Source organism: Hibiscus syriacus, unplaced genomic scaffold (genome assembly GCF_006381635.1).
Source record: "Hibiscus syriacus cultivar Baekdansim isolate YM2019G1 unplaced genomic scaffold, ASM638163v2 tig00110678_pilon, whole genome shotgun sequence".
NCBI classification, from domain to species: domain Eukaryota; kingdom Viridiplantae; phylum Streptophyta; class Magnoliopsida; order Malvales; family Malvaceae; genus Hibiscus; species Hibiscus syriacus.
Genome location: NW_024062822.1, coordinates 1,536,255 through 1,560,429, shown reverse-complemented (window position 1 = coordinate 1,560,429; position 24,175 = coordinate 1,536,255). Strand labels below are relative to the sequence as shown.

The window sequence follows — 24,175 nt, the reverse complement described above, 5'->3', positions numbered from 1 at the left end:
TCTCAATAATTTTCTTTTTCTCAAAATTCATTCAAAATCAATGAAAATCAAGTTCGAATTTTAATCTTCTAATGCTCAAATCTCTTTCGATAATGGTCCAATGAAGTTAGTTTCATAATATATTATTTTCTTAATGAAAGCATGTTTCTTACCATTTAAATTTTGTGGTGACCACGTCCAAAACCATTAAATCCGACAACTTTTTTACCCCTCTAAGAAAGAAAGAGATAAGTGATAAAGTTTTGTGAATTTTATAAATATTTTGACAAAATTAAATTGATAAACAATAATAAAACAATTTATAAGTGTCTAGAGTCCCCAAAGATATAAGAGAATGTGATAAAATGATAGTTGATAAATAATATAATTAGACTTACTTTATCATATACATCAGTCGAATAAATCTTGTAGTTAACAAACTAACATAATAGATTTAAAAGTATGATTAAATTGAGAGAATATATAAGTAACAAGGACCCAATGTGTGATTATATCAAATTATTTAAATATTGTTAACGACAATACTCGAAGTGAATACATCTTAATTAAATAAAAACGAAAGTGATCATAACTTAATTAAACAAAAACGAAAGTTATATTATATTTTTTGAAATCAATGACCAAAAGTTGACAAAACACAAAAATAAGTGATCATATGTGTAGTTGACCCTTATTTTAATGTCAAAAGTGAACTTTAAAATTTAGGGTAAATTACGCATTTAATATTTAAACTATTAGTTTTGGTTTGTTTTAGTATCTAAACCTTCAACTTTTTCAAAACTATACGTAAAGTCTAATTTTTGTTTCATTTTAGTAACCCGTTCAAAATTTTAAGTTAAATTATTAAAAATTGAAAATTTAGGCACTAAAACAAATCAACAATTATAGTTTAGGTACTAAACACATTAAATTTTAATGACGACGTACTAAAATGTAACAAAAACTAAACGTTAGGTATGGTTTGGAAAATTTTGAAGTTTAGATACTAAAACGGGTCAAAACTGATAGTTTATATACTAAATGCGTAGTTTACCCTAGAATATATTAGGAGTAAAGAATTTATTTACCCTAATTAAAGTTTAGAAACAAACGAAAATTAGGTTATAGTTCAGGGGTAGATTTGTCGATTAAGCCTAAAATAAAGCACCCCGGTTTGTTTATTCTTTTTTCCATATTAATTCAAAATTAGGCAGAAGAATTAATATGTAAATATTGATATTACCTTCATCTTTAATATAGTCCAATCCTATTAGTGTAATAATTTCTTTCAATTAATTCATTGGACATGATTTTTTTATTCCATAGCATCCATACATTTGACTCCATTATAGATATATACTCATGAAAGATGGGATCAGATTGTATATTTCTTCAAATAAAAAATTCATTTCATAGTCTCAATCATTGATGTAATTCCTTGTTAAATTTGTATACATATAATATAAGAAATGTGTTGTAATTCTATTCCAGGAAAAAAGGTTGGCATGGCTAGCAACAATCATTATTATTTAATAATCTATTCCATTATTTTAGCTTTATCGAATATGTCACATACTGAATATAGGTTGAAGTCCATATAAACAAAACCATTTATATATCATGGCTGACATAGTTCATTTCAATATTTAAATAACCATTTTATTTTATAGCTTTAAATAACCATATTTTTTACTTCCTATAATATCAGAGATTGATTAATAATCAGAGATTTTATATTTGTATACACACAAGGGATAAGGCCAATAAATCTTTTATATTTATATCAAAAAAATCTTTTATATTATACATGACTTGTTACAATCAAATTCATATAATCAATAAATAAAATTATACAAAATCTGTGGCGTCTAAATGGGAGAATTATTGTATTTTAAAAAATAAAACCAAGGAAATAGGGTTTTAAGATAAATTTTAAAAATGAAATAAAACGTATAATAATTATAAGAATCGTGTTGACAACTTTAATGAAATTGACATCTCTTTATTCGAAATTTTCTAAAATTATCATATTATTGTGTTGTACTAAATTAAGAAAGAATATTAAACATTAAATTAGTAAAAAGTGACAAATACATAAATTAATTATAAAAAACTTGAAAAAGTATTCTATTTTTGTATATTTGCTGTCGAGGAGGTTTATATACAAAAGTTTTGGAAAAGACAAAAAGCCCATGCACTACCAATATTATTGCGTGGAAGAGAAAGTCAATTCCCAAACGGTGTTTTTGTTATCCCCCGACCGAACACCGGCCTACCCTATCTCCTTAGCAATCGCTTGCCAACTCATCAATTTAACACAAAATAAATAAGGGTAAAGTTTACAAATGGTCTCCTAACTATAGTGTATTACATTGTTGAGTCTCTAACTATTTAAAGTTACAAAATAGTCTCTTAATTATATAGTGTTGTTTTTGTTAAATCTTCGGCTATTAAAAGTTATATGATGATCATTCAATTATTCAATATGTTCTGAACTCATTATTTTCTGTTAAAAAATTGATGACAGTCTTTAGCCTACTGACTGAGATATGATAAAATATGATCTCATAATCTCAAGCGACTATCATATCTCTGTCAACATGCTAACGTACACCTCAGATAACCGAAAATTTTTTAACAGAAAAATATGAGTTTAGAACATAATGAGTAATCGGATGATCATTTTGTAACTTTTAATAGTTTAGGGATACAACAAAGCAACAACTTAGAGTCATGGAATATAACTTTAATTGTTAAAAGATTAAACAAAGCAATACTCTATAATTAGGGGACTATTTGTGTACTTTATCCAATAAATAAATACATTAAATTTAATATTTATTATAACAAAAAGGGGACAAAACAAGCAGAGATGGCATCATTATCGTGAAAAATAAGTTTAATTGTTTATCAATTAATAATTTATATGTTATTTAATCTTCAAAAAATTGTTTATGCACCGAATATAATTTGGACAAAAAGATAAATATTGATTTAAAATGTGAAAATTTAAATATTAATGATAAATTAATCATGGATTAAAAAATCTTGGAAAAGTAGCACAAAAGTAATTTCCTTCTTCAAAACCATTGAAACTCACCTCACTTGCTCACAAAAACGACAACCCCCAATCCCTCCATCAGCGCCTTCGTAGTTACATAATTGTTCACATGATTAATTTATTTTATTCTTTAATCAATGATTAAGCATTGCGAAATATTAAGTAAACAAACACCTAATGACACCTGCTCTATCTCACTAATTTAATGTGTATATAGAAAATTTAATTAAATAGGATTATAATTCTTCCTCACTTCTTCCTTTTATTTTTACTTTACATTTGTTTTGAAAAATTAACATCATTAATTTTTATCGTATATACCTCATTTTCTTTTTAATATTTTTAGTTTTTTATTTTGCATATTAAAATTTTATTTTATTTATGATTAATTTATTTCTATTGTTATAACTTTTTAATATTTTAATTTTATTATGTATTTTTATTAATATATATATATATATATATATATATATATATATATGTATATATATGTATGTACTTACTAGAGATACCAACTAATATTTAGCGAATTCAAATGATATAGTAAAAGTATAATTAATATAAAAAGACAAGTGTTGTGATTATTTCAAGTTCTTTTTAAAAATTTGATTTCTAACATTTTATTTTAGATGATAAAGATTCTTAATATTTGACAGAAGAATCAGTTTGATTCTTATTTATTTTCTAGAGCATTTTAATCATCAACATTTTACTCTAAAATAAAAAATTATTTTAAAATATTAATCAAACGATTTTTATTCAAATAAAGTTTTAATCTTAAAATAAAATATTAAAATATTAAAATATTAAAAAATAGGGATAAAAGTACTTTAATAAATTATCTTGAAACAATTATAAAGGGTCTTAAACAAATCCAATTATGAAAGTATTTTATTAGAATAGTTTATTTAACAAAACATGGCCACAGATGCCCAGACAAGACAAGCCCCAAATGCCAAGACCACGCCCCGATTTACACTTTCCCGCATAATAACATTGGGAGAAGAATATTGTACAATATATATATAACCAAGTCCCTTTATTACTACACATACATCTGTGTCGGTGAATTTGGATTTTGTGTATTTTTTTTTAGGTTTTTCTTCCTTTATCTTTCCCTCTGCATTTCTTCCATCATACTAATTTTGTTGTGTCGGAAAAACATTTCATTCCAACGTGTAACCTTAAACACATGACACAACCAAGCTGACTATGCCCACTCGAAAGAAATTTCAGTCCATCTCCTTCCCCTTCCCCTTCTTAGTTCCAGTCCTCTGATAAAAACCCAAAACAGACGCAAAGCTGAGAAGCTTAGGATTTCTCCAACACCTCGGAAGCTATGGAGAGTGGAACAGCCGTTGTTGCTTCAAGGGAGAGTTCGAGGAAGTCTATGGCGGAGAGGCCTTACAAAGGTATAAGGATGAGGAAGTGGGGCAAATGGGTGGCTGAGATTAGGGAGCCCAACAAGCGTTCCAGGATATGGTTGGGGTCTTATTCGACACCCGTCGCGGCAGCTCGAGCTTACGACACGGCGGTTTTTTACCTGCGTGGACCCTCGGCTAGGTTGAATTTTCCCGACCTTTTGGCTGGAGAAAAATCCGGTGGCGGCGATGGCGATTTGTCGGCTGCTTCTATAAGGAAAAAGGCTGTCGAAGTCGGTGCTAGAGTTGATGCTCTTGAGGCAGCTCACCACCACCATTATAATCATAGTTATGACGAGGAGTTGAAGCCAAGTGCAGACGGGTTTTTACATCGGGTTGATTTGAACAAGATGCCTGACCCGGAAGATTCGGATATTGAATGAGAAGGAGGGGGGGGGGGAAGGGTACTTGAATGAATCATGGCCGTCCAACATTTATGATTACAAAGTTGTAATTTTTGGTATGTCCCTAAGAGAAAGGGGGAGATTGCTAAAATGCACCGGGACATTCCAGATCGTGCACACTGTAGGGGGGAAATTGATGAAGCCTTTTGTATTAATTATTAGTTTTTTTAATGAAAAATCTTTTTGGTTTTTATATTTAGGCAAATTGGTGGGATCCAATTGTGGTAATCAAAATTGAACGGTGCAGAGGGAATGATATATTTGGTGCTAATTTCCAATTTCTTTATTTCTCTTTCCTTTTCTTTTAGTTGGCTAAGTATTTTAAGACCATTATTTTCTGAAATTTTATTTGAAAATTCAATTCAATCAATTTAAATACATATTTATATTTAGATCAATTCAATTTAATCATTAAAAAAAACAGAAGAGAATGAACATGTATGTATAATGTATGTATTTTCACCTTAACAGCAGTTTACCCTCAAAATCAACAGCCGAAAGTGAACATGTTTCGTGTTGAGCAATAATCTGAAAATTTGATAAAGCAATAAGCGAGCGGTTGAGTTGGGCTCCAGACGATTGGGGGTCTGGATGAATAACCATAGCTTTGAATCTAATGCTTTCCTTTGTAAAAAATAAAATAAAAATAGAAGCATATTTAAAGGAGGAGCAGTGGAGAAAAAGCAAGTCAAATTCACATACCAGCATCTTCAAGGTTGGTGTTTGAGGGGAGGCTGTGTCATCAAATCACAAACCACCTTGATTTCCAATCATCAACAAGAAAATCTGAAATTCTATGTTCAACCTGTTGATGTTGGCAAACGATCAGCACGTTCAGATTTCTTTTGTTTTTCTTTTCGACAATAAAAAAAAAATACACCATATGATATAACAGTTAGCTTCACCTACAGCTGTAGGTTTCACCACTTGTAAATCCTCTTTTCTTGTCATAAAATCCCCAACTATATATACTCCTCGTGGCTACATACATCCAATTAAATAATAAATGTTCGTACAGAGAGCAAGGGTAGAGTTGGAAAACCATATTCCCAGGCTGTTATACAGCCTCTTTTATTCTGAATCATATTTTTCTACTGCCTTCCGTCCAATAAATACATGTCATATTGATATAATCTAACAATAAATATATGCCTACCTTTATACGTGGATACTGTCCGAATCATATTGGACTTGGGCTTTTGATGCTTGAAAATGGGCGAGGAAAGATTAGTCCTCCTTTGAAACCCAAGTTTCTTAAACCCTCGTCTTTTAAGTTTTCAACAGTTGGTATCTGATTCTTATCCAGTTGCATCTGCACTAGGATGAGGTGTGATACATTCAGAATATCTTGTCATTTTCCCACATTCAATTATTAGTTTTGTTTTCCAGCTAAATATAATGCAAAGCATATAATCAATCTCCCAACCCAATGTCTTAGATTACATGCACGTCTTCTGTTTTCTGTCAACGAGTCGTTATATCAAGCAAGACCCTAAAGTCTGACCCCCCATTGCTGGGGGTGGAACCACGTAGTTTAACAATGATGCCATGATCATATAGTTTGTATATTTATCCATTTCCATTTTTATCACAATTATATTTAAATTACCATGACAATTATTCACGTTTTTTTTATTTCTGTATCATATAATTATATCAATCTGTGCTGCCCTGTAGAGAACAATAATTCTTAATTAAGATCAATTAGACATTTGGACTCGAGGGCGGGGCTACATCTAACTTGAGTCTGGACAAAACTTGGCCTAAATTTTAAATGGTTACCGACTTTGATTAGGATCTACCAATAGTTAGAACGTGCATAATATATATATATATATATATATTTGAATTCATCCAAATTTAGATAAAATTAAATTATAAGTAGTAATATATGTCATAAATATTTTGAATCATCTGACGATAAACACTAAAATATTTTATAGTCATTCGTGCTGAAATCTGGGACCTCGAAACATAACAACTATCATTTTAACCACTGAAGTCGCTTAGTTTGTACAAATATTAAGTTGTTAATCCAACATTAATTCAAGTGATGTTTATATAAATTTTGAAAAGCAAAGAGTTAAAAAGGATTAATCGCATAAAATCTTGTTTTGGGGTTAGATAGCAGCCGTGATATTATGGCCTTGAGAATATAGTACGCTTTTTTAGGTAAAAGTTGAAATTAATTCCAATATTTGAATCCGAATTAGGATTTCAATATTTGTCTCCTAAAATTGTAGCCCATGATGCCCACCACATTATTTTTGTTATTTTCTTTCTATTTTTTTCAATGAAGGAATTTGAACATAATTTTTGTAACTCCTAAATTATTGTTCTATTCATTTTAATTATCAAAGACTTTTGATGGATATAATATATTAAATAATTATCAAAAGATTTTAGTGGTAGAAAGAGATGTTATTCTCCCATGAGGTTTTGAGTTTGAGCAATTACATCTGTAGGTCATATGTGCGGGTTGTTGATGCTTAAAAAATTACGAATAAATATTACCTTATAATCACTCTAAATTATTAAAAAATCGATTTGTATGAACCGGAACTAGGGGTGGTAGTGTTTAGAGAGGGGGAATAAAAAAATGAGTTCCACATCGGTTTCATTGAATGGTTGTTTGGAGTGATTGATGCAGTGTATGGTTAATTTATGGTCTCATTTATTGGTGTGGAAGAAGGGAGCTGGTCCAAGCGTACATATTTTTGTCTGCGTAATTACCTTTTTATCTTGTTATTATACATGCCAACCACGAATTTCCTTTTTAAGAAAGTTTCTAAATCAAGTCCATTAATTACAACAATTTCATCATCGATCCCACCGTCAATCTTTCTTATGATTTAATGTGTCAACCAGAAATCAATGTGAAGGATGGATGGTATCTTTATGGTTTTCTCACGAATGGGGGCACTTGTTTATAAGGGTGTTCAAACGGTTAATTCGGTCACCGACTAAACCGAATTAACCATAACCGAATTAACCAAATTTTTTTTCTTTAACCGTTAACCGAACCGAAATATATTTGAAAATCCAATTTCGAACCGAATTAACCGTTAACCGAATTTTAAAAAAATAATTAATCGTTCCCCGACCGAACTAATTCGGTGGCCGACCGAATTAACCAAACTAATTCGATGGCCAACCGAATTAATCAAACTAATTTTATTTGGTCGGTTAATTTGGTTAAAACTGAAAAATAAACAACCTACTTGTTTATTGCATTTACATTAAAGGTTTATTTTCATAAAACTATCAAAAACCCATGGACGTAATTGCATTTTTTTTGGTAATGTAGACCCCTTTAGTCATGTACAATTTTAAATAGGATCCATTATTTTTGCCCAGAAAAGAAAGTCATATTTCGTGTGGAATCTCAAAACTAATTTTTTAAATATCTTTTAATTATTTAATATAAAATTAATATATCTCAATTTCACGTTTTAAGGGGTGAGCATTTGATTGAGTCGAGTCGAGTCTAGTCAAAAAATTTTGAGTTATTCGAGTTGACGAGTCATATTTTATGACTCAAACTTAACTTGAAATATTTTTGAGTTGAGTCGAATTTAAGAAATTCGAATCGAGTTGTTCAAGTTTCTATATAAATTTAATTGTAATTATTTATAGTATTATAGTACGAAATTTTGTTAGAACCAACTCATAGTAAACATAAAATTAATCAAGATCTAATCATGTCAAATCATCAAAAATAAATATTAGATACGAGAGTGTACCTGAATTGATCGATATGTTGAAACTCTTGAGTATATTTTTTGTTGTGATCTTCCAAGATATTCTCTCAAGTATAAACTATTTGAATATATATCTTGGGGACCATAACCCTTTATATAGTTGATTTAATAATTGATTATTGCTCGTACTTATAATTCTACCACTAATCAAATTAAAAATACAACTTTAATAGTATCTACATTTTATTTCCATGACACTTTTAAACCTTATGACTTTATAACATAATTGGTCACTTAATTTATGTCATATCTTATGATAACAAAATATATTAAAAATATGTGCCCATTATTATGGATCTTAATCCATCAATCTCCCTCTTGGGTAACATATGTTTCTTGATAAATGTATAACCTTATGAGCTCAAAACTTGTTATCATGCAATATGTATTCTATAATAATCTCGTCCATCAACTATATCCATATAGAATAAAAAATGTTTTTGTTGTATCAATCATAACTAGACTCATCAATGGTCACGTATACAAACACAATCAAATGACATAGATCAATCATAGACCGTACATAGAAATTACATGCAATGTGAATCACACATGTATATTTCTAACTGGTCATCTTTAAACATTAGTGATGTCAAATTTTACTAAAACCAGAGTGTGCATAAACCAAAACAAGCTTCATTTCTACAGAAAATAGTTTTAAAATAATTATCCTAAACTAAAGTAACTGAAATTACGTTTATAATAAATGATCATTAAAATTAAAAATTCCCAATAAAATCGAATATCCTTAAATGGATACTATACCCACACGAGTAGTGTGCTCATTAAAGACATTGGGTGATAGTTCCTTAGTAGGCACACAATTATGAGTTTATATTATATGTTCTATAAATATATAATCACTATAAATTTTGTTTAACAACCAGAAACATAATCTTTATGTGCTTAGACTTTAAGGTGTTTTTGTTGTATATGGAATAAATGACTGTGATGAGTATTTAGAATCGTTAATATTTGCTCATTATTTCTTCAATTTTGTGGAATTATTGCTGCTGATTGGGTCGTGTTATGTTTGTTTTCGTGCAATTCCTTACTTTCCAGAATTGGCGACAAAACAGGTGCATTCTGCATTTTTTTATTATTTGATCACGGCTGGAGACATAGACACAACACGACGCGGGCTAACGTGGCGGTTTCTAGAAGGTCCAGTCAGTGGTAGTTTCTAGAAGACTTCCTCAGCACGCCTTCTGGAATATGGACAAGCAGAGTTGCATTAGGAGACTAGTTTAAAGTTTGAATTTAGGAAAAAACAATTATCTTTAGGATTATTTTATTTTATTTTCTTTGTTTATCCTTAGGCTTTGAGAGGTTATAAATAACCACTTGGGGTAAGCCTAAACTCATCACTCAAATTACAATCTTCTTTTCTCTCTAGTTTTATTAAAGTTTTCTCTTTTTACTTTTCACGTTTTTCATTTTTCTTTTATTTTCAAGTTTTGGTTTTAATATGCTAAGTATGACTTTTGTCATGCTTAGCTAAATTTTTCATAAGCCGAGAGCTGAAGCGATGACTCAATTCCAACGAGAGAATTGAAACAGGTCCTTAATATCTTCGAAATATCTCTCTCAATCTCTACGCTTACTTTTCAAAATCAAAATAGTTTTCAAAATTAAAGATTGACTTTGGTCAAGAGGTTATTGCGATTAAATGTGTGGGAGGAAGATTCGGCTTATAGAAAGCAAATTCGACTTCATGGGAACACATTTGGCGAGATGGCTTCGCCAAGAGGGATTTGAGATCGGAATTGACGGTTATAGAAGCAACAATCCGAGTCGGTTGCCACGAACTTAAACGGTAATTGATCTACGATAATTGATGTTGATAGAATCAATTTCTGAAGTCGGAATCAAAGATTGCCTTGGGTATTCGGTATACAAGATAGAGTCATGGGGATAGCCCTTGTAGACAAAGTAACCGACGTGAATCTCGGAGGGAAAATATTATTCGATGATATAAAGGAAATTGAGTCAAACCGAAGTTTGAGGCTATTTTTATCGTATTTATTCACAATCTTTACCCTCTTTTTTTTACTTTAATTTCTTTTATTTATTTAATCGCTTTTTACTATTTAAATCTCATATTACAAAACCCCATTTTTACTATTTTCGCCTGGTTAGAACCATTCAAATATAAAATTGTGATTTTCTAAGTCCTTGAGGATTAAACCCTTATTTCTCTATACTACGTATTTCCTTATTTATTAATTGAGAAAAAAGAATTTATTTGACATCCAAAACGACAGTTGTCAGACTACAACCTAGTTGTCACAAAATAACTCAATTGATCTTTCTTATCAATCCATAATTAGCAGTTCATGTGACAAGGTTTTGCATCCATATTCCAATAAGTCAAAGTTCATAAACCTGATGATCTCTTACTTACTAGACCTCCAATATGTGAGCATGTAACATTTTTGTTCTTAAATGTATCATATGAATCAATTTGGCTGCTATTCAAAGATCCATACGAAAATTGCTTCTCCTTAATATCGTAAAATCATACGCTCTGTCTAAATACGTATAAACTTGAGTATACATTAATTTTTTTTATTTTGAAGCATAAAAAGCCTTTTTGCATTTCCTTAGTTTCAAAAATATCCTTAGTACATTGATAAAGATAAACACTTAGAGAAATTTGTTATACAATTAAGGGGAGTCATACTTAAACTTATAAATAGATTTTCTTAATTTACGTATCATTAATTTTCTATCATCAGATATAATTTTTTAATTACACCATATAAAATATCTCATCAATGTTACCATTGAGAAACATAATTTTGAAATACAATTTATGTAACTCTAGATAAAAACAATTATCATGATTATCCTAAAAGAGTCTTTCAATGAAACCAAAGAGGAAGTCTCTACAAAATTTTTCTATCATCAGATATAATTTTTTAATTACACCATATAAAATATCTCATCAATGTTATCATTGAGAAACATAATTTTGAAATACAATTTATGTAACTCTAGATAAAAACAAGTATCATGATTATCCTAAAAGAGTCTTTTAATGAAACCAAAGAAGAAGTCTCTACAAAATTAATGTCTTTTTTTCTAAGTGTATCATTTAGATACGAAACATGTTTTATACCTATCAACATCACCATTTGCACCCATCTTGGTAATGAGACAAGTTTTCAAACTTTATTATTTTATATAGAACTTATACTCTTTTTACATGACATCAATCCATTTTTTAGAGTTAGAATTTTTATAATTTGATGAAAGTTAATTAGATCATCTTCACCGTTCCACTGGAATCCTTATTTCTTGTAGAAACATAATAATCTAATATAAAATATCTAACATCTCATGGATCTTCTTAATGTCACTTATTCTTTAAGGTTATTGAGTTCGTTCCTCCATAACAATTTCTCATCTTAAAAGGAGAGTTGTTCAGAAATAGTATTATTGACATTCTAGATTTATTTCTTGATTAACATGTATGAACACATGAATATTATCAAAAGTGATAATAGATATTAAGTTATAATCCAATTATCATGATTGAGAATGGTGAACAAAGAGAAATTAAAAAAACGTTCAATAAGGGAATTCATATTTAGAGAATATGAGAGTTTTATTCAATAACCTAGTCTACATATTATTATTATTTTTGGTTGAAACAGGTACAAAGGGCTGTTTAGATGCCCGTTCTATCAGAAATCAGAAACTTCTCGGCTTCCTTGGGAGGGTTCTGCAGCAAAACTGAATCCCCTTGGTAACTCCATAATTGCCTGGTGATAACATCCGCTACTCGATTTGCCTCTCTAGGTATGTGCTTCAGTTCAACCATCCAATTTCTCTTGAGCAAAATCTCTATGTGCTGTAGAATAGTTAATTTTCTGTGTTCAGTCGACTTGTTTCTGATGAGGTTTATGGATTCTTTGCTGTCAGATTCCAAAATCACTTTCCTTTCACCCTTCATCCATGCAACTTTTAATCCCTCGTGAATACCCCAAAGTTTTGCTTCTAAGATTGAACAAATCCCAATTTTCTTACCAAAACCCCAATTCCAGTTTCCGTTATGGTCTCTTGCAATTCCCCCGCACACGGCTTCTCCCGTATTCTGTTGTTTGGCTCCATCTGTATTAATCTTGCAGTAGTTTCTGTCTGGTTTTTGCCATTTGTATTGATCGCTATTTCTGCTCTTTGTATTTCCAGTCTTAGAACTTTCTGTATTCTGAATATCTTGGGATAGTCTTAAGGCTTGTTGAATAATAGAGTCTCTTTCAATCATTTCCGGGTCGAAAATCACCTGATTTTTTCTTTTCCATATGTACCAGATAACAACGCTGAAAAAAGTAGTCCAGTTCTCGATCCTCGGTGATGGGGATTGGTTTGTTTCAATGTTTTCAATGAGCCATTCCTTTATGTTGATACTCAGGAACTTTTCCATTTTCTAGGTACCCAGAAGTTCAATCCATATCTGCAAAATTTTTGGGCAGAATCTCGTCAAATGGTTGATATCTTCTGATTCATAGTTGCACATAGGGCATCTTTCATCTGTTGTCAAATGTCTACGGGCTCTTTCTGAATTGGTTAGTAATCTGTCGTTTCCTATAAGCCATAGGAAAGTTTTAATTCTGGGTATGCTATTATGCTTGGCAATGGTGGACCAGATTTTCTCCTCTGATGAATTGATATTTGCGATTTTCTTATAAGCAGATTTGACAGTAAAGACTCTTTTCTCCGAGGGAATCCAGCCGGGCGAGTCTGCAATGCTAACTTCTATTGGAGGAGGTGTAGCTTTCAATTTGTTGATGATTTGGTCTGGAAGTAGCCGATGAATCTTGTTCCAATCCCAGGTACTATTCTGGTTGATCATCTTATTTACTTTGGATTTGTCGTTTTCCACTTCAACTGGATGGATGCATGAATTTGATAAAGGGCCATTCTGATCTAGCCAATTGTCGTGCCAAAATTGAACATGATTTCCGTTACCAATGTTCCAGCAGATATTCTGCTTAAACTCTGACCAAAGGTTGCATATGTGGTTCTAGAGAGCTGAACCTCCCTTCTTAGTTAGCTTCTCAGGCAGGATTCCTTCCACTTTATATTTGTTTCTCATCACCTGCACCCATAACAGATCATTTCTATTAATAAGTTTATAAGCCAGTTTAAAGAGGAAAGCCTTGTTTTGCATCCTCAAGTTCTTTAGGCCTTGTCCCCCATCTTTAATAGGTTTACAAAGGGTATCCCAGTTCACCAGATGAACACCTCTCTGTTCATTAGTATGACCCCAGATAAAGTTTCTAGTAAATCTTTCCAGTTCATCGCAAGTTCCTTTAGGGATAAGAATTGACTGCATAGTGTAAGCTGGAATTGAGGACAGATTTAGCAAGGGTGATTCTTCCCGCCAAAGATAATGTCTTAGCCTTCCAACCTGAGAGTCTGTCTTTCACTTTCTGAATGATGCTGCTATAGGTGTTTTTATTGATTCTGTTGTGTAATAGAGGAACGCCCAAGTAATTTCCAAGATTGTAGACCTCTTTGATTCCAATCATGTTCGTAATAGTGTCTCTGGTTTGAACATTCAAATTGCTTGAGTAAAATATATTAGATTTCTGCAGATTAACTTTCTGACCCGAACTGCTACAGAATTTTTGGAGCGTATTCTGAATAACCTTAATTTGGGACTTGTCTACTTCAGCAAAGAGCATAAGGTCATCTGCAAAAAAGAGGTGAGAAATGTTAGGACATTTTCTAGACATTTTAATTGGTTTCCACTTACCTTGATCCACATTTAATGCAATTTCTTGCACTAATCTCTCCATGCAGATGACAAATAGGTAAGGCGAAAGGGGGTCACCCTGTCTGATTCCCCTTTATGGTTTAAAAGGCTCCGTAAGACCACCATTCCAGTTAATTTGGATCGTCGTGGAGGTAATACAATTCATAATAGCCATAATAAATCTATTAGGTAAGCCAAACTTCACAATACTATCTCTAATAAAGTTCCAATCTAATCTATCATAGGCTTTTTCCAGATCGATCTTGATGGCCAGGTACCCCTTCTTACCTTTCTTTATCTTCATAGAGTGGATAACCTCTTGAGCAAGGATAATGTTGTCTGTAATAACCCTTCCTGGTATAAAGCTTGTTTGGCTATTAGAAATTAGAGTAGGAAGAATAGGTTTTAAGCGGTTAACGATAACTTTGGTTATAATTTTGTAGGTAACCTGACAGAGGCTTATAGGTCTAAATTGAGTAATTCTATCCGGGTTATCAATCTTAGGAATTAAAACCAAACACGTTCTGTTTAAAGCTTCTTCAATCTGGCCACCATTGAGATAGTGTTTGACTAGCTGGCAAACCTTTTCTCCAACTGTGTCCCAATTACTTTGGAAGAAGTTAGCATGAAACCCATCAATACCTGGAGCTTTTAGAGGATTCATACTGAAAAGAGCATCCTTAATTTCAATGTTCTCAAAAGGTTTATCCAACCAGTTCCATTGCTCTCTATTCAGATTAGCAAAGGGTCTAGAATTCTCAAGAGATTGCTTCACTAAAGGATCTTTTGTGAATAGTTATTCATAGAACTTTTTAACATGGTATTTAAGCATTTCTTGATCTTCGCACCAGGTCTCAGCTTCAGTTTTGAGAGCTGTAATGATTTTTTTCCTGCCCTTAGTAATCGCACAGGAATGAAAGTACTTGGTATTTTTGTCTCCATGTTTAATCCAATTGTATCTCGCCCTTTGAGCCCAAATAAGTTCTTCTTGTCTTAAAATTGTGTCAAGCTCAATCTTGAGATCAACTTCAAGAATAGACAATCTGTTTAAATTATGGTGACGAAGCGCTTTATCAATCCCTTTAAGCCTAGCAATTAATCTTTTCTTCTTCTGGTTAATATTACCAAAAACTTCTCTATTCCAAACCTTAATGTTCTCCTTGATATGGTTGAGGCTATCCATAAGGTTCTCATGTTTAACCCACTCTTTTTTAATGAAATGTTCAAAATCTGGGTGATCCAACCAGGCTGCCAGGAATCTGAACGGTTTCTGTCTAGAATCTTTGGGGCTGTCCATAGTATGTAAAAGGATAGGACAATGATCAGAGCCCATTCTTTCAAGGTGTTGGACTCTAGAATTGGGGTAAAGCTCTAACCACTTCAAATTCATGATGCATCTATCTAGTCTTTGCCATAGGTTGCCCCGCCTCCAAGTAAATTCATCACCTTGGAAATTAACATAAATCAGATTGTTGTTGAAGATGAAATCTTAAAAATGGTTACTTCCTCCTCTGTACTTACTGCTACCACCTGTTCTCTCATCAGGACTCAGAATACAATTAAAGTCTCCTCCTAGAATCCAAGGCTCATTATTGTTAGGCTTGAGCTTGTCTAGAAGATCCCAAATCTTACAATGAATATTGGGGTTGGGGCTAGCATAAATTGATGTGAAGAAATTCCAGCAGTTAATGTTATTATCCTTAATTTGAGCATGGACAAACTGGTTAGAGATACTTAATATTTTCACCTTAAGCGAATTATCCCAAAGAATCCAGATGCCTCCACTGTGACCCTGAGCTTCGAATCTAAAAGAGTTGATGTACCCCATATTGTTAATAATTCTGTCAGCTTTCTTACCACTTGTGTGAGTCTCCATCAGGGCAATAATCTTGGGTTTGTGACTAAACACACAATCTTTAAAGTGTCTTCTAAAAGAGGGTTTAACAACCCCTTGAGTGTTCCAAAAAAGAATCTTCATAATTTTTGAGGTAATTGATTGTTGATTTGTGCCCAATCCATCTCTTCCTGTTCACCGTCTTGGTTCTGGTTCAGATCAATTTGCTCCAGAGATTGACTTTGGTTTTTTGTAGGGTTGTTGTAATCAGGAGGAGCCAAATTCTCAGAGTTCATGGATTTTTTTTGAATCCATTCTGAAATTAATTGAACATTAGGACTGGTAGAAGGTTTAGATTTACCAATTTTCAGACCTTTTTTGGTAAAATGGGAAACTTGCTTAGATTTTTTTATTGATATTCCATCTAGAAGTACGATTTCGTATGCTGTCCTTATCATGAATGGTAATTGCTGTATGGACTCCATCTCCCATATTTACCCTGTGTTCACTAATTTGGATTTCTTCATTCGCCATGACTTGGATCCCTCCTATCATAACCTCCTTAGTATTGTCTTTGTTAGCTGCCATTTCATTGTCAGTAATAGGGACATCAACTAATCTATTTTCATCTTCAATGCTGGTATGAGTCATAGTCCTCTGGGTCTGTATTGTAGTAGTATCATTTTGAGATTGTATGTCTTTGTTCCTTATTCTTTCTCTATCTCTCATACTGTTTTCTTTCTGCTCTGCTGGTGTGTTAGATTTTGTAGTAGGTGTTTGAGTATCATTTACCTTACTTTGATTTTGGTAATCTTTATTGTTTCCCCTGGTTTCCTCCTCTAACTGTTCCTCATTTAAAGGTGCAAATCTTGATCCTTGTCTTGATGTTCCTTCAATCTCTTTGGTTTTATTTTGCGTTCTTTGGTATCTATTGTTTCTTCCTCTCGGTTGAACAACCATCCAAGGGCCAAAGGGATTTTCTTTACTTTTTTCAACATTGGATCGTTCTTTCATAGTATTGTTATTGCTGTTAACATCGGTCTGTTTATCTTCTTGGTTGGATTGACAAACTTCTTTAGTATGTCCATAGGTTCCACAGTTGAAGCAGATTTGTTGCAGCCCTTCATATTCTATCTTTTGGGTGAAAGCATCAATTCCCACACATGGAATAAGAGGTTTGTTCAGATCGATAACAACTACTATTCTTGCAAATTTTCCCCTCTCTCCAACTTTAGTATTGTAATCAATTTTGATGACTCTTCCAATCGTATTTGCAATAGTTCTGATTAACACTGCATTATAATACTTGTACGGTAATCCAGGTAGACGCAGCCAGGCGATAACTTGTGAGGGATGTTTTTCAGCTGTGGTAAAGTTCCTCGACCATGGTTGAACAGTCAGGTAACTTCCAAATATCATCCAAGGGCCATCGGTGAGAACTCTAGTATAGTCTTCAATATTTTCAAATTTGACTAAATAGTAATCATTATCAAGATCAATTAAGTTGAAATTTCCTATCGGCATCCATAACATCTGAATCCTGTTCATCAGGGCTTTATATCCAATTTTTTTCCCCAACAATCTCGTGATGATAACTTGTTTCATGTTTCGATCAATCAAGTCATGGATTCGCTTTGAGAAGTTTATTCTAGGAAAATCTCCAGTACTGTCCATGGTAACATCTCCTTCTTGGAGAACTATCTCTTCTTCATGCAAGTTGACTGGCGGGTTCTTGTTTAGGGTAGATCCTCTGGCAGTCATGGCAGCGTAAGAGAGTTTCTCAGGACTCTTGGGATGATCTTTTCGCGCAGTATATTCAACTTGGGCTTCAATTTTAGTCTGCATATTCTCTGTTTGCTGCATTGTTTCCTCTTCTTCAATTGTTAAGTCCCGATTCTTTACTTTCTTTATTGCTCTTTGATCTTCTTGGACGCTATTGTTGTTCATCTCTTTAGAGTATTTTTTGTTATAGTCTACATATTATTTTGTTACATGTATTGTATATATATAGCCTAATAACAGATGTTCTTCCTTACTACGGGTTTTATGACAGTTGGGTTGAGTCAACCCTAATAATGGGTTTACAATTACGACCCAAACACATTCATTAAACAAAATGCAATCATTTCATATATCACATAATCACTTCACAATTTTCCCCAATTCTCTAAGCCATAACCCTAATTCATTACTTTGAATCTATAACTTGTCTCGCCTTCTCCAATTCTTCCCCCTTTATCATAACAATTCCTCCTGCTTCAATTTATCATTATCCCTAACGACCAAACTATGGAAACGATGATTGGAGAACAAAGAGATTTTCCTATATCGTGTTCTCTTCGCCAAAGTTAGCCCACTGCATTAAAAGTTGCGTGACAACCTTATTGTCTCACTTAATTGCTCGTTTGGCTAGCACTCAGCCTGGGTAAATCTTCAAAGTACCATTAGGATCCACTTCTAGAGGATCGATTGATGTAAGTATCCCTTTTCCTAATTTTTTTTGACGAACTTACATAAAAAAACTGGGTAAATACATGATGATTACGATAATTGTAATTTGTAGGGGTCTACTCCAATTTGCTTGACTATCTTGTAGGGGTCTTAGTAACGAGTAGCTAGCTTGAGGTTTCATCAAAGGGCCATGAATGTCTATCGATATGGCTGGAGCTTGAGATAAACATCATCACCTACTTGGAATTCCCTTTCAGATCATTCCCCTGCATAGAGTTTCATTCTAGCTTGTGTTTTCTATAATTGGTCTTGAAGTAATTTCTGTAAATGTTCTCTAGTCGCTAATAACTCTACCAAGCTATCAACTGTTGATTCCCCTCCCCAGGAGAAAATCTATGGTTTGTATCTATATAGGGCTTCAAAGGGTGTTGCCTGAAGTGGTGTGAAAGTTAGTGTTGTACCACCACTCAGCTTAAGAAAACCACTTCAACCTTTTTTTTTGGTTTTAGAAAGCAAAAACTTCATAGGTATTGTTCAATACATTGGTTTAATCTCTTAATATGTCCATTCATTTCTAGATGATAATCTGTACTGTATAGGTTTTCTGTTCCCAAATACTTCATAAGCTCTTTCCAAAAAAAGACTTGTAAAAATTTGATCTCTGTCAGAAATTACTTTTTTTGGTGCTTCATGCAGTTTAAAACTTGGTCTATATAGGCTTTAGCAACATACCTACTTGTATATGGATAGGATAAGGCTATAAAATGGGCATAATTTATGTATTTATGGATGACCATTGATCGCTTGTAAATGCATATACTAAGGCAAGCAAATCTATCCAAGTATACACAATCGATGCAAGTAATATAGTAGTGAGTGAGTATTATCTCCATAGGGATTGAAAGGCTTTTAAAAGATTTCTATAGCTAGGAATAGGTGTCACTAACTAATCCTAAGTATCTAAGTCTAATGATATAAACAAGGAAAATATGCAGTGGCAAATGGTATGAACATATCAAAAAAAAATATGGCCGAGGTAAGAAAATTTGTAAAGTGAAATGAGTAGAAACATTTTGTCGAGGCAAGAAAATTATGAAAAGGTAAACAAATAAAAGTTGTCAAGGCTAAAGTTATCAAAACTCTATAAATAAAATGGAAACCTCATACAATCAAACTTCTAACGGGGCACTTAGGTTGATTTTGCTATGTCTAGAAGTTATTTCATGCTAAGAATATTTGGTATGCTATGATTAGGCTGCCCGACAGGATTACTGAGTATTCTTAGACGGTTGTTATGTCAATACTACTCGACGTGAACTACAATCCTTAGTTTTTCAAACTGTTGTTATGGCAATACCCCTCAGCGTGAACTATAGTCGTTGTCTATCCTACTCAAGCGTCTATCCCTTTTAGTCGATTGAAACCCTCTCCTTATCTATAAGGCAGACAAGTTAGAACATCACCATCCTGGATGTATTTCATTGCTCATGTAGATCTATCTTAATTCTCTCGAATCTAAGAATCTATTTCTAGAAAAATGACAATCTCTCGAAAGCTCTTACAAGGTCTAGAAATGTTTCGCCTAGGCACCAGGCAATCTCTCGAATCTCTTACAGTGTCAAGGCAAAAGGTTAAAATAGTGAACAAAACAACACTTAACAAAAACATACTTAATCATTCATTAACGGTAAAATAAAATATCATCCAAGCATTCCCAACACCAAATAAAACAGTTTATAGTGTGGTTAACATAATCCCAAAAAAATTCATTAAGTACAAGCCCTTAGAAAAATAAAACATTAAGAACAAGAGGAAGAAAAACTCCCAGAACAGAGCTTTGTCGTGACATCAGACCACCACCATGACTGCTCCAGCGCACCAACCTCTCTCGAGGGCCTGGCCGCTACCCCGACAAAGCCTGGCTATGGAGTGCACCAAGGACGGATGAGTGGGGACGGTGGAAAAAAGAACACCGCGACCGCCTTTTTTCAAACCTAGGGTATTTTCTCTGTATGTTTCTCCCCTCTGCCTCCTCCTTTTGGCGGTTGTGACTGGGTATTTATTAAGGGAGTTTTCCTAGGGTTTCAAATCATTATATATTCCTTAAATACCTGTGTTTTCTTGTCCAAGCTATAAATGGAAAGGCAGCTGACTGTTGTCAGAATCTTGAGGGCTTGATTGCACGTGAGGTAGATTGGACAGCTGGCCATGTGACGTCAACAGTTTGTCAGATTCGCATCAGACTTGCAAGATAAATCTTGCCTTGGCAAGGAAAATCTATTCCTCATTGTCTTCCTCTTCTGCATTCCACTGGCCCTAGCAAATTAATTTGTTTTGGCAAATAAATTCTTCCCAAGTTATTTCCAGCATCATCATAATCAACAAACAACCTTTCTCATCAGTAGTATCAATTTAATCAAATAAACTTTGCCTCGACAAAACTTATCGACCACAATTAAATATGTCCTAAACGCAACTATATGCAGGTAAAATGTTATGTCAATGGCTTTTAGACAATCAATAACTTAAGTAAAAAGACCTAAAATATAGTCTTTTTACGAAGTTATCACACCCCCAAACTTAAGCTATTAATTGTCCTCAAGCAATGGATAATAAGCAGTAGAGAAATAAATTTCCATGACAAAGCAAAAAATTAGGACAATCATGTGGTTTAAAATTTCAGCCCTCAACAAAAAGTTTATGTTGAAAACATTTTGATATTTCGATATAACAAATTAAGTTAAATGAATTTTAAGATTGTGCAATAAAGGTTTTCTAAGTATATTCGATATAATTATTCGAATATCAAAACATTACTCTAAATCTTTCAAAAATCATTTTTAATCCTTACTCAAGTGTAAAATTAAGTTTTAATCTTAAAACAATTTCAAAATAATTTTACAAAGTATTTCGAACCATTTTAAAGCCAAAAATTCCAGATTGCTCAGAGGGAACCGATTCCCCCCCAAGGGGGTATCGATTCCCCCCTTAATGGTTTGGCTCCGAGAATTCCAGTATGCTCGGAGGGAACCGATTCCCCCCCAGGGGGTACCGATTCCCCCCTGTGTAACGGTCGAAATATTTGAATTTTACACTTAGGGGGTACCGATTCCCCCCACGCTCCAAGCTGTTTTATTAATTATTTTCACACTAAAACGGCTATATTATCTTCTCTAATCATCCCCAACGTTCAGAAGTGATTCAAGGTGTATTTAAGCAAGCTTAGAAGCCATTGATCAACAACAAGAAATATCAAGCAACTAGAATCAAGAGAGAATCAAAGAGAAAGTATCAAACCTCAAGTTTGAGCATTTTAAGTCTATTTTTCATTCAATATTCATTTTTCTTTCAAGAACACTTATTGTGCTCAATTGTATTTATTTTTGAGTGTTCTTTTCTTTGTTCTAGAATTGTGCAAAAAATCTACCTTGTGAGGATTTCCTTGTAAGTTTGCAAAATTTGTATTGTTCTCTTTGGGAGAGAGTGTTCTCAAGAATTTGGGATATAATTCTTGAGGGTTTGTAAGGTTACTCTTTGTCCTCAAAAGAAAGACAAATTAGTGAATTTGTGGAAAATCCTTAGTGTGGATAGCTAAGGTAGTGGACGTAGACTTTGATTGAGAAAGTCGAACCACTCTAAATCGCTGTGCAATTATTTTCAATTTTCTGCAAAAGCTTCCACCAAATTTTTTATTGCCAATTCACTCCCTCTTGGCCGATTCCGTCAATCGATTAACTCAACAATTGGTATCAGAGCCTAACTCATTTGAAGGTTTAATCGCCTCTTGAGTCGATTCGGGAAAAGTTATATCGATAATCAAAGTCATCAATGGCCTCCGCTTCAAACTTCGACTCCGGTCTCGATTCGATTCCCGTCAACAAGCCTCCTTTCTTCAATGGGGCTAACTATGCCTATTGGAAGAATAGAATAATGTACTTCATTCAAGCAAGTGACATGGGAGCATGGAATGTCATAGAAGAAGGATACTTCAAGCATCTCTCTCATCCAAGATTATGGAGTGAATGAGAGACAAAAATGTTCCAACTCAACTCCAAAGCCATCCATATCATATTTTGTGCTCTTGGACCAGATGAATACGGAAGAGTTTCATCTTGTACAACTGCCAAAGAAATATGGGACAAACTTCAAGTCACTCATGAAGGTACCGATGAGGTAAAGAAATCTAAAATTAGTATTCTAACGCATAGCTATGAAAATTTCAGGATGAAACCAAATGAAGATATCAAAGCTATGATGGATAGATTTTCAATGATTATCAATGGTCTCAAATCATATGGAGAGAACATTTCAAATGTAAAGCTTGTGAGGAAGTTAGTCTACTCCCTCTCAAAATCGTGGCAATCAAAGAAGACGACAATCATCGAGTCTAAGGATCTAACATCCTTAACTCTTGAAGAGCTAATTGGTTCACTCCTCACTCATGAAATGATGCTTGAAGATGAGGTGGACCTTGATAAGATTGAAGAGACACCAAAGGAGAAGGAGAAGAAGAAAAACATTGGAGTTGCTCTCAAATCCACAAAAAATGAGAGTGATTCAGATGAAGATGACGAGGAAATGGCATTGTTTGCCAAACGGTTCAGAAAAATGATGAGACCTTACCGAGGAAGAAAATTCAACCGAAATGAAGGCCTCAAAAATGAACCAAAAGAAAAGAACCATATCATTTGCTATGAATGCAAAAAGCCAGGGCATGCCAAATATGATTGCCCACAATTAAAGAAGAAGGGTCAATCAAAGAATAAGCACAAGGCTCATGTGGCTACATGGAGTGATGAAGAAGGTTCCGATGAAGAGGAACAAGAAGTAGCAAACTTGTGCTTGATGGCATTCGGGGAAGATTCTAAGGTAACCTCTAACTCATCTGATTTTGATGATTTATCTTATGATGAGCTATTAGAGGAATATAACGGGTTGGCTTCGGATTATGAGAAATTGTTTTTAAAATATAAAAATGATGTTTCAAAATTGAAAAATGAAAATAAACTCATATCCAAAACCAACAACGATCTTGAAAGTAAAATCAAAGATTTGCAAATCAAATTAGAAGAGTTTGAAAAGAAAAATTTAGATTTGCAAAATTTACTTTCAAAGGTCAATGATGATCATCAAAAGAAAATTGATGATCTTAAAGCTTCTTTTGATAAAGTTGGAACAAAACGTTTTGAAAGTGGAGAAAATTCAAAATCCAACTTTGTTAGAAAAAGTTTTAAAAACTACAATCATAGAGGTCCCCAAAGAACCTCTAATGGAAAAATCGTTAGAAGTATATGGGTTCCTAAGGAACTCATTACTACTAAAGACAAGGATATCCTACACAAATGGATACCTAAGGGGACTAGGATTTTGGAAACTAATGAATATGGACCCAAAAGAATTTGGGTACCAAAAATTAGAAATTAATCTATGTTTGTAGGAAAATGAGCATTGCTACAAGACACGGGAAACAAATTCAAACTCATGGTACCTTGATAGTGGA

The 24,175-nt window shown here is 33.1% G+C and overlaps 1 protein-coding gene and 1 long non-coding RNA gene across 2 annotated transcripts; one reads left to right on the top strand and one right to left on the bottom strand.

Moving 5' to 3' along the window:
• Positions 1 to 4,129: 4,129 nt before the first annotated feature.
• Positions 4,130 to 5,003, top strand: LOC120138088 (ethylene-responsive transcription factor RAP2-10-like). Its single transcript, XM_039153683.1, has one exon. It carries the CDS (start codon positions 4,380 to 4,382, stop codon positions 4,842 to 4,844), a length of 465 nt encoding a protein of 154 aa, XP_039009614.1. The 5' UTR covers positions 4,130 to 4,379; the 3' UTR covers positions 4,845 to 5,003.
• Positions 5,004 to 5,769: 766 nt separating this feature from the next.
• Positions 5,770 to 11,948, bottom strand: LOC120138160. Its single transcript, XR_005517499.1, has 3 exons — positions 11,937 to 11,948; positions 9,968 to 9,969; positions 5,770 to 5,846 (listed from the first exon to the last, which is right to left on the bottom strand). It is a non-coding gene; the product is annotated as an uncharacterized LOC120138160 (long non-coding RNA).
• Positions 11,949 to 24,175: the final 12,227 nt, after the last annotated feature.